The following is an 11,993-nucleotide window of genomic DNA, read 5'->3' on the forward strand; positions in this document are numbered from 1 at the left end:
TGGCCTCAGCAGGGGCTACTGTCCCTGCAGTTTTCACCCCACTGTGGCTTAACACACACACATGATATGAGTTTTACTTTCAGAATTTTGGGGTGCAGTTTCCCAGAAACCCCTGCACCTATCACCTTGAAACTTGCCATGTGTCATACTCTCAGCAGAGGCTACCATACCTGCAAGTTTCATCTGAATCAGCCAAAAGACAACAAATTTATAGATATTTAATTGATTCCCCATTATACCCTATGGCCAAATCTCTTAATCTTTTCCGAATCAATTCAGAAAGCCTAAAGCTTCCCGCGATTTTATTAGGATTCATAGATTCGGCCTCCAAATCATCCAAATCATCTCCGAATCATGATCCTTAGCTTTGCACCGCCTTATTAGGCAGTGTCACTGACTACTGATTTAGTTCAGTGGTTAAAAGCAGGACTTTGCATCGCATTGCGTTAGTTTCCCCAGGTTACAAAAACTGACTTCTTTCTGATAGTAACAAATGGAGATTAAGATAATAGTTAACTATGTTGCAGAAAATATGCAAACTAAATTTTGAGTATATTTAGTGTGGGGGCCGCCTCCCGATCCCATCCATGTCGCCATGTGCGAGCCGGGAGCGATATGCGGACCCGTCTTTGCGCACGCGGGCTGTGGCCAGCAGCCCGGGCACGCAGGGTCAGAGGAGACCATGCGGCGGCAAGGCACGCACAGGCTAGAATTAGTCACAGAGGCGTAGTGGAGGTGGACTAGAGTTCCTTCCCGTGAACATTCTTCTAGCCCGTCCGGTTGGAGGCTCTAAACCACGAGCCCATCGCGCCAACCGAAGAAAGTACTCGTACAAAAGAGCTCTGAATAAACTCACACTAAGTTTGCTAGGCTCCGTGGATCCTTTTGCACGCAGGGCACAGGGAGAGGGATACGTCGAGGATTGTGCTCGGTGACGGGGAGAGGCTAGAGGCTGGTCAGACCCCTGTTGCCTGCTTGAAATGCGCTGGGTTCGATAGGCTCCGCAGCGCTTAGAGATCTTCACACAGCGTGAAGTCTCCTCCTCCTGGTGTTCGTGGAGTCCTCCAACTTGGGCGGAAACCACTCAAGCCTCTTATACGGCTAGCAAGCCAATCGCTAGCCGCCACGTGTGCATAATTTAACACAAGCCAATAATGGGGCTCGAATTAAAATACAAATGGTGGGAACTCTTTGCACCGAGCATTTCTTAGATGCAAAAGAAATGCACCATGCAAAGAAAGCTACAAATTGGCGGGAAATTCTCCCTTGCACCGGGGTTTTCCTCTGCAGCAGAAAACTCCACCGTGCAAAGAAGCTGCAATTTAGCGGGAAAAATAATTCAGTAGTGCCAAAGCACACACAAAAACAAAAATCACAACTTTGGGTTGTGACATTTAGTAGAGGCACTTAGATGTTGGTTCAGCACAACAATAAAGTGCGTGCTAAGCTTGAGTTTTTGTGCCTAGTTGTTAATGCTCGAGCACCTGAAATTTAGTCTTAACTGGCATTACATGGGACTTCTGGAAAATGAGTGTTTTTTGAGAGGACTGTAGGGAGTTGCTGACAGGGTTATTTTTAAATGATTGTTGATATTTGACCGCTGTGCCTTTAACCATGTGACCATCTAAGTCTAAGTTCAATAATAGGTAAGTAAGCAAACAAACACACTTGTACTGGATTCTTGTTAGCTAAGGAACAGTTTGTAGCACATAAGCACGACATAGTGTCCCTAAATTGGCCTGTGGAGAATTTCCACTTTGACACAGAAGTATCTGCTGGTGTAAAGAGGAGGAAGCGCTTTTGCTGATTTCTGTACCAGCTGCAACCCCAGTTCTGACTTAAGAGGAGGGAGGGAGAATTCTGAAAGGGGAGGCTGTGGCAGAGAGGAGCTTCTTCATTCCTTGAGACACTGAAGGTCCAGTTACTGACCTCCTTTGCCCTCTCTGATCTGTTGTCTAAATCCATGCTACATTTATACAGATAAATTTACAGGGTTGGATGGCTGAGTACCTGAGCGGCTAGCTCCCTACCACCTTGCTTCTCCTGCACCAAGGCAGAGAGCAAGGAGGAGAACTGAGGATCCCTAAAATTTACTTTCTCTTACATAGGATTAACCCTTATAGGGAATGATCTGGCCATCAGTTAAAAAAAAAAATCTAGGTGTGGGATATTGTGTGCCTGTTATCTCTCACATTTTTTGAAAATCCAGGCCTTAGGTTAATAAGAGGTTCAGAAATAAAGCCATAATTATTAATCATTTTGTTAGTTCCCAATACTGATTTTTCTCCAGCATTTTAGTTTTTAAATTATTATCAAGTGTAACTGAATGTGGGATTCTGTTACTAATGTGCCTACAATTCCATATCTTCAAGTCCTCCAAATAAAATGTTAATATTTTAAGCTTCCCCATTTTCTAAATGGGGAAACATTTGGGTGAGTCTACTCGTACCACTGCTAAAGAATACATCTTGCTTTGTCATGTTGTCTGAGCTGATCAGATGGAAAAGGGTTACTGGTTATGGAGGCAGCCTGGCACTTTTGAAAGCAGGGTTCAATTTCACGCTCCATCAGAAACCTCTATTCTTGCTGGTGAAGCTGGGACATTCTGCCAAGAACAAGAGAATTGTTTGGCCAGGAGAGCAAGCAGTAGGAACCTGACTGGTGGTTAAGTTACTTAGCTGGGAGGAGAAAACCCTGGGGTTCTGGTCCTTGCTTTCAGGACTGTTTGTACTTTATATTAGACAAAAAGAGGGATCCCTGCTGCCAGCTGAATGTCCTATCCACTAGGCCACAGAAGGGCTCCTCCGCCCAGTGTTTCCTCTAAGGTGCATGCGTGCACGCATTTGTGGCCGTGCACAAGTAAAAATCTTGCCGCACACAAACTTTTAAAGGCTACGCACCTGCCTGGAGAGGAGCTGGGCGCGGAGTGCGGTAGAGGCACCGGGGCTGGTATGGGACACTTACCAAAGGTAAGCTCCTCCTCATGCAGGGCAGGCAGCGCCTCCTCCCTGAGGCAAGGCAGGGACGGGGGCTGGGGGTTGGTGCGGGCTCTGCTGGTTCTGGAGAACTGCTCTGCTCCCCTGCATCACCCCGGGGTGTGAGGAGGCACATGGCGTCAGGGCTGGGGAGTGGAGCAGTTCCCTGGAGCCAGCGGAGCAGTTCCCTGGAGCCGGCAGAGCCTCATGCGGGGCAGGCAGTGGCTCCTCTCCGAGGTGAGGCAAGGCAGGGACGGGGGCTGGGGCTGGCGCGGGCTCTGCTGGCTCCGGGGAACTGCTCCGTGGGCTCCGCTGGCTCCGGGGAACTGCCTAGCTCCCCAGCCCTGACGCCATGTGCCTCCTCACTCCCCAAGGCGATGTGGGGGAGTGGAGCAGTTCTGAGGGACTCCTGCTGTTCCCCAGGAAAATAACCAAAATAAGATATCTGCAGTTTATATGGATGGTCAGCCATCTTTCTAGATGTGGCACAGACTTCTGGAGTCTGTAGACCAGTGACCCTCAACCAGGCTGCTCCAGCACCCTGGGGTTTCTTGAGATCCTTTCAAGGGTGCTGTGAGGTACCACACAATGTTAATGCTGTTGGGTGTGCAAATATGATTCACAAAATAAACCTAGAGATTTCACATAGGAAGTCATAGTGTTAAAAACATTTTGGCTGCTTACAGATGTCAAACACCCCCCCAGCCCCCCCATGGCACTTAAATCTTGGTGTGTCCCTGCACCAAGCACAGTGCATGCCCGGAAGAAACACTGCATTGTATCTATTGATTGTGTCCAGCCCATGACTGCCCCACAGCACTCCACTGTGCTGCTCTGGGCAGCATTTAGCACGGAGAAGGGTGGTGGCCGAACCCTGCCCGCTCCCACCTGGACACTTTCTTTGGGACACTTACTGGCGGACTGCGCCGTGTCGAAAGGGGGAGGTAGGACCGAAGTGGTGTGCTTACGGACCACTATTCCTTAGAAGGAACATTGCCTCTGCCTCCTGTGTTTTTAGTGAGTGGCTGTGGCTCACGTGCTCTGAGTAGACATTATGGATTGGAGGCAGTATTTAGGCATTGCTCCTCCTTGTAGTTGTACCTCTGTAGAGCTAGATGCCTAGCTGGTTAGACTGGGATGCTTCTCTTCATGTGTCAGAGCCCATCTTTAGGCACGTAAGTCCAATGTGTAAATGCCAAATTAATTCAGGTGTCTTTAGGGGCAGGCAGTAAGCAGGATTTCCTGGATTAATTTTATGGATTTAGGGCCAGGTTGTATTCCCTCTCTTAGGCATGTAAATGGATTTAGATGCCACAGTATTCTAATATTCCATATTTCTTGAGTTACTGAAAAGGTATTAATGCAAAAGGTGCGAGAGACCTTCTTACTGCTTGCTTGTGACTTATTCTCAAGGGTAAGATGATGGTGTGTTACAAAAGTAGGTGGATTTTCAGTGACTTGAATAGGGTGGAAGAGAATTGGACTTAGAGATACCCAAAGAATGTCTGTCCCTTAGACACCTAAAATTCATCTAAGTACTGCTTTAAGTACCCAAATAGCTTCTCTGCATCTCACCCTTCATCTTTTTGCTCAGCAGTACTCCATTTGTGACATGGGGCTAGCAATACTTTTCATGTTCTCAAGACAAATACATTAAAGGTGGTAAATTGCTCAGATTGTATTGGAAAAATGTCTATGCAAGGTACATTATTGTCTGGGTCTGTGGAATGTTTCTTCTGTATGACTGTAAGGACTGAGAAAAGGGCATTTTGCTAAGAACAGCAGAAAACTTTGTAATCAACCCTGCTGCTGTGGGATAATGAACAGATATTGTTTGCAACCCTTAAATCTAACTCTCTGATAGAACAAAAGTTGGAGATCAACTTTCATTACTCTCCTATTTATCCTGTTTTTTAACCAGTTAAGGGAACTGGCCACAGTGTTAACATTCCTAATAGCTTGCATCTGACTGACTCTAGTTTTTTTTTTTTTTTGGCAGTACCAAAAGGATTGGGGTCCAGACGTTTGAAACCAAAAACCTAGAATGTTTATTTTCAGGGTTGCAGAAGTAACATGCTTTCAAATAATACAAACACAAGACCATGCCAAGGTAAAGAGTAGGGTGAAAAGGCATGCAATTTGGCATATTGCTTGTGGACTACAGCTTGGTGTTGGGGTTGTAGGGAAGTTACATAATCACTCAGGAAATTAGGAGCTGCAGAAGGATTTATAGTTGACTCAGCTATTTTTTCACAGTTATGGTATCATTACTCTCTATCTTTTCCATCTAATCTAAGTTATGCCTGAACACAGTGGTAACACGATATTGTATAGAAAAGCATCTAATACAGAAGGGAAGTGTCTGTCAACACTATTGATAGGTATTTTATCAATTTTCTGCAGACTGCCTTTTCAAGGTGTGTCCTATGAACCGGTATTCAGCACAAAAGCAGTACTGGAAAGCCAAACAGGCGAAGCAAGGAAACCACACAGAAGCAGCATTACTTAAGAAACTACAAGTAAGAGACCCCTGTATTTGTAGTCTTATCTTAATCTGCAGGCTCTAGACTAACAATATCATGCAACAACAATAGCAAATACCTTGGGAATGACCAGGATGATTGGTCCATATGAGGACTTTCTTTATGTTCTCCTTTCCCTGCCCGCTTGCCTCCTCAACTGGCTTTTATTTCCTTTCTTTGTCCTGCCTCAGAGGGTAAACTGCTTGGATTGGGAGCAGTGTCTTTACTTGCTTTCAGGAGCTATTTTGGCATCATGTCTGCTTATTAAAGAACAAACTGAGTTAATGGGGATCAGGCCCTTATTAAAATTCAGTGGGTCATTTTAGATTTGAAATCTAGGAGTTGGGTAGAGGGGCCATTTCCTATACCTTTTAATACAAATGTCTCCAGTAAGGCTGTTTTTCTTACCTCTGGCACAAATCAGTAGCACCCAAAGTAGTGCAGAGCTCCCCCCTTTTCAATTAAAAGTTTGATGATGAGGGTGCTTGGTGGTCTGTGAGAAATGTTGAGATGTCGCAGCGCTTTGTAGGTCCCCAGAGTTTGGGAATCACAGGCCTAAATGATTTTTTCTTGCTTGCTTAGTATCACATGGACATGTCTCTTGCACAAGATACAGTGGTTGTGGGGAAGCAATTCTGTCACTGGAAAGGGATTGAATTGACAGCCTCAGAGGTTGGGTGAAACAGGTTGACCTGTTGACATGATGTTACACAAGAAAGGGGCATCATTCAGCACTACTACCTCAAGGCAAAGGGAAAGACAAACAATGGGGAGGTAGGGTGCTTTGAACTAGGGAAATGGAAATTGGAACTCTGCACCTGATTCCTCTTGAACGTAAGCATTTGCCTTAGCTTCTGATCTTGTGACATGTCTGATGTGAGCATATTTGTGTGCTTGTACTGAGCCCTTCTGAGGTTACTGGGACTTTTGGCAGCACAATTGTCTGCCAGCACATGGCACTGCAGAATCAGTGCCTCAAGCTTCTATAAAATAAGTATAATTTCAGTATGTACTTTGAAATGTTTCTGAGAATCTTGGATGAAGGTACTATATATATGTTAGGTGTGAAAGGTAACATACCTGGAAGCATTTAGGAATATAATATATCTGTACCTTTTTGAAGCATTCTTTTTTTAAATATTGATCTCCTTACAAGAGAAAGTGAGGAGGAGGAGCTGCTCTAAGTTTTTAAAATTTGGGATAAAATACAGCACTGAGAAATAATTTATATTTCTGAGTATATTCTGGATAATATAAAAACTTGAATGATTATACAGCATCTAGGTGATTTATAGTGAATAGTATTCTATTGTAGAAAGAGAGACTACATTTAAGTGGTTTGCATTTCTAGTGCAATAAACTCTACAGATTGAAGAAGGCTTTTTTAATGTGGTGCCATTTCCTTTACTTGTTAACCATTCCAGCAGCTGCCTCCTATTATTGATCTCCTATTTAAACAAATAATGATTCCTTTGCAGCATGCAGCAGAACTAGAGCAGAAGCAGAATGAAAGTGAGAACAGAAAGTTGTTGGGTGAAATCGTCAAATACAGCAATGTTATACAGGTAAATCACTGAAATACATCTGCCTTCTCTCAGAGGTGGAAAGAAAACAGTTGTTTCATGTCAGAGAGGACTGGAGACGTGAAACTAACCATTGCAGTTCTGGTTGTCATAGAGCAGGTAAACAAAACTTGATAGAAGTTATAATATTTTATTTGTATTTCTTTTTTTAAAGACTACCAGAACTAGTGCATATTTGTTGTCTAATTTATTTCCAATAATGTGCATTTCAGCATGTGGCTTTTGTTGCTTCCATCTGGAATAGGGATGTAAATATACATATTTTATTTCCACTATATATTTCAGTATAATTGTTGAAAAGCTACTGTGCAACTTAAATTAAATCACTGGCATCATTTTTTCTTTGACATAAATGTGAGAGATTATGTTCTCAAGCAGTATAAGACTTTTCCTTAACAGGTAGGGTTGAATAATCTCATTAACAGGTGTCCTTTATGCATAGAATATACCATATAATCTCATCACTAATGTTTTTTTCTGTTCCTTTTTGGGTCTTAAATACAGTAACAGTTTTTTTCAATACACTTTGATAGTGACTTCTGGATTGATTTTTGTCTTTATTTTTCTTTATGAAAGGGATGAACAGCAGCTATAATGCTTTTAAACAATCCCCTTTCCTGACTAGGAGAAGGAAGATAAGAGGAATCCTAATTATTTGTTTTATCCACAGTTACTGCACATAAAAAGCAACAAATACCTCACGGTCAATAAGAGATTACCAGCTCTGTTGGAGAAGAATGCTATGCGGGTCTCACTGGATACTGCAGGGAATGAGGGGTCCTGGTTTTACATCCAGCCATTTTGGAAACTGAGGAGTGAAGGGGACAATGTAGGTGAAAATATTGAGCATAAGATAAGTTGTTTGGGAGAAAACAGAATTGCAAGAAAAATTTTACTTTCTTAAGTACTGGCATCAATCAGGTCCCTCAAAGAAATGGGACATTTATTTTTCAATAATGTCTTTGCTTAATATACATTGTATAAATATAGAATGTCACATCAAATTACATAGTGAAAATAGTGGTTTGATTCTGCTCTCTGGAATATTGCATAACAGGAAAGAATTTCTGTTGGTGTAAACAGTGTAACTGACTTCTGCAATGCTGTGCTGATTTATACCACCTGGGAATTTGTCTATCGTGTATGGGAGTGGTGGGGTTGTGAGAAAAGAGCCATTAGATTCTGAAATGAACTTACAAACTGCAAAAACATTCAGTGTAAAAGGCAACAGGGCATATTTCTAGCAAGTATGCTGCATTTCTTCAATATGTTCAGCTGCTTGTGTCCTCTTAAAGTGGAGATATATATATGAGAGGTGTAGGGAGAAAGCCAGTCACTTCTTCAGCGTTTTCTGCATGAAGTGAACAAAACTCAGGCCTTTCTATGTAGGGCTTATTTTAGAGGACTGGAGTGGGTCTCCAAGTTGGTGTTTTTTCCACTCTCCCCTGCCTTGTGGAAAAAAAATGGCCTTTGCAACCCTCATGCAGGGAACCATAAGCTGCAGCTAGCTCCTGAGCTCAGGAACAAATACACCCCTAACCAAAGGATTTCAGCCCCCTGTTTTTCAGGGCTTCTGATTGTACTTCAGAATAATACAAGTCCACCCAATGAGTCCTATTCCATCCCCAATGACCCAGGGTTTTGTGTAGCCACCTGTCTTCTCCATTCAGGGTGAAACTCCAAAAACTATTTAGCTGGGAGTTGAGATAAACCTTTCTGTGTCTTTCTCTTTCCTAGCTTGTTGCAAGCTATCCATCAGAGCTGCATAGGAAGTCAGGCCTTTTGCCCTGATCAGGAACTCCTGCATGAGCATACCCACTGCTTACACCTCTCCCTCACACAGGCTCTAAGTCTCCTGTTTCCAAACACTCTTGCACTGAGCTGGAAACACTCCCTTATGTGCCCTGCCAGGCAGACGCATCGTACAGTTTTCTGACTCCTCCTCAGATGAGTCTTATCACCTTCTCTATTACCTTCCCTATGAGTGTCAAACCAGACTGACAAGTCCCTAACCTTTCCCTCCAGGCTGCCCTTTTAGGAATAGGCAGCCTTGCTACTGGGAGGATGTAGGAACACTGCAGGAACTCTCCACTTGTCCCAGCAGCAACATCCCTTCCTATCTGGCATGCAGTAAGGGTGTGTGAAATAGGCCCTATTTGATTTGGATTCAGCCCGAATTGGGGACGGTGATTAAATTCATTGATTCGGATCACTGTCCCTGATTCAATTCGGATGAATCTGAATCTGAAGATTCGATGCTGATTTGGAGAATCAGCGATCTGGCCGTAGACAAGGTTTAAATGTTTTTTCTACATACCTTGAGGTACCAGGTGCAGCTTGTGAATGCTGTGATGCTGGGGCGGATGGAGCGTTCCACAGTAGTGTGGGGGGGGGGCCCTGCGTGCTTGGCGGTGAACCTGGAAGTCCTTCCGGTCCGCTTCCAGGTCCGCCGCTGAGTGTGCGGGGGGGCCTTTCTTGGCTTGGCGATTGGCCTTGGGGGGACCCCATGTGCCCCCCCTGGACCCAGGAGGCACCAGACCCCTGCGCACTCCCCAGCGGACCCAGAAGTGGACTGGAAGTGCTTCTGGTCCACTTCTGGGTCTGCTGGGGAGCCCCCCATGCTCCTATGGGACACTGCATCCGCCCCAACATCTCAGCATTCACGAGCTGCCTGGTCCCTTGAGGTATGTAGAAAAACCATTTACAGCTGTGTCTATATCCGAATAGTTGAATCTTTCTGAATCTCTCTGAATTGATTTGGAGGGTTCTGATTTGATTTGGAGAAATTAAACAGTTCCTTGATTCGATTTGGATTCGGAGTTTTGACCACCAAATTGGGCCAAATCTCCACCAAATCAGCGACCAAAGCTTTGCACAGCCCTAGCTTTGCACAGCCCTAGATCTTTCCTTCACCCATTCCTTCCTGTATTGGGTAGTGAATGCTTACCACTTGCTTGCTCCTTTAGCAGCCAATTTATGGAGTGCTTTTCTTTCAAACCACTTGGCACTGCATAAATAAGGCCTGTTTGAAAGGTAACCCAGTGGACGAGTTAAAGACAGACTTTCGGCTAAACTGCTTCCATTCCCCTTCATCTTAGATTGAATGTTGTGTCAGACTTTATTTGGACAAAATATGTTTTTATAATTTAATTTTCTGTGTTTAAAAAAGAAAAATACCTTTAATAACATACACTTTAGAAAGTCTTTATAGCTAGTCCTTAAAACTTCAGGGTATTATCTGGATGATTCTCACCTTACATCAGATAGTCTAAGACAAATTGTGCAAATACAGATTAATGATGGGCCATCATGTCTCAACAAAGGAAATTATGGTTCATTGTGGGACTAGTATACCTAGGATTTCCCCTGGGAGCTGCTGGAGTGTATGAGATTTGTATCATAGCTCACCATGGCTGCTTAAAATTGTGAGATTTACTTTTCTTTTTATTCTAAAAGAAGGAACTCTCTTTATACGTGATAAAAATTACATCTCTGGAGCATTTTTATAGATGGCTGGTTGAATCATTCAGACAGTCTATGGCTTGGGTTCATTATAACATCCAATTAGTTACGCAAGTCAAAAAATAATGAAAGGGCATTACTGCGACTTTACAGTAACTGATAGCAATTCTGGGCCAATTTCTGACATCCTTAGTCGAGCAAAACCATATCTTGCATCAATAGGATTGTTTATTGATTGAGGCTAGAACCTATCTCCGTAGAAGTGACTAGCTAAACTCCCCGTGACTTCATCTCAACTAGGATTAACTCAGTATTGACTGTGGATTTTTGGTCCTCTGCCACTTCTGATTTGCTTAGCATTAGATTTGGTGATATGCCAAGAGCGGTGAAGATGCTCAGGTACCCAGCAACCTGCAGGATGGTTGAACCTAACATGGACAGCACAGGCCTAAACTTGGGCTGTACAGGCCTGTTTGGGACTTTGGGATAGCAAGCCAGTGCTGAAGTCTCTGTTGCTGCACTTTTACTGGTAATTTTACACATGCAAGTGAGATTAAGGCTCTCGGTTATGCCTGTGATTGGTGTAGTCACACTTCTTGGTCACAGTATATCTGCAGAGATATCTACGTGTCATTACTCCAGGTTTGTATTGGACCTTGAGGTTGCTCTGAATTATGCCACCAGTACTAGCCCTCCTAGATGCTACTTCACTAGCCCGTGGTTTCAAGGGTGTAACAGGTTCTGGTCCTGCCTTCTATGGCTAGCATGTCCTCTACACCAGAGGGTGGGCAGGAAGGAATTGTTATTTCCCTATGCATGAGAAACCCCATCTGGCTTTTAGGGATATTACAGCTCTCTTTTTCATTTTGTTTTTCTTATTAGAATAAATTGCAGCTGGCCCAAGGTAGCTATCCAGAAGAATAAATTGTCCCTTTGTTGCTGTCTGTGGTTTTATTTCTTCAGAGTCTGGGGGGTGGGTGGAGAAGCAGGCTCTATGGAATCACTTCTGTAGAGGTGGGAAGCAAAATGACAGCAGCATGGACTGTTACCCAGTCTGTCAGTATGTCAGCCAGTATAGCTGAGCCACCACAGATGAGAAGCTGCTGGTGTGGACTTGAAGAATGCAGGTGAGAGACTGAGGCTGGCATTGTGAGATCGAGTCACAATTTCTTTCCCATTGTGTGTTGAGGGCATCAGAGTTGTGTCTCTCTCCTCAATCCTGTCCCTCTTCAGTCCCCTCAATGACCTTTGTTTAAATGGGATGCTTAGACGTATGTATTTCTCAGTCCTGTTACTGTTATAATACAGCTGTATTTTCAGTAGAGTTTGAAGTCCTGACTCAACTCTGCAGGATGCAAGCCTGGTGATTTATTTTGATAAATGAATTGTCTGGTCTTAACTTCATATATTACTGTAAGTAAAGTCTATCTGAAGCATGGCTTGCAGGAATG

General features: G+C 43.7%; 1 protein-coding gene across 1 annotated transcript in view; it reads left to right on the top strand.

Annotated features, from left to right (window-relative positions):
• LOC102379727 (inositol 1,4,5-trisphosphate receptor type 2) overlaps positions 1 to 11,993 on the top strand; it is a gene marked incomplete at its 3' end in the record, with an annotated part of 187,819 nt that overhangs the window by 72,680 nt on the left and 103,146 nt on the right. Inside the window, exons 3-5 of the mRNA XM_006035576.3 lie at positions 5,379 to 5,494; positions 6,976 to 7,062; positions 7,751 to 7,909. Of these exons, the coding sequence (XP_006035638.3) occupies positions 5,379 to 5,494; positions 6,976 to 7,062; positions 7,751 to 7,909 (362 nt within the window). The remainder of the gene's footprint in view (positions 1 to 5,378; positions 5,495 to 6,975; positions 7,063 to 7,750; positions 7,910 to 11,993) is intronic.

Source organism: Alligator sinensis, unplaced genomic scaffold (assembly GCF_000455745.1).
Source record: "Alligator sinensis unplaced genomic scaffold, ASM45574v1 scaffold696_2, whole genome shotgun sequence".
Lineage (NCBI taxonomy): Eukaryota > Metazoa > Chordata > Crocodylia > Alligatoridae > Alligator > Alligator sinensis.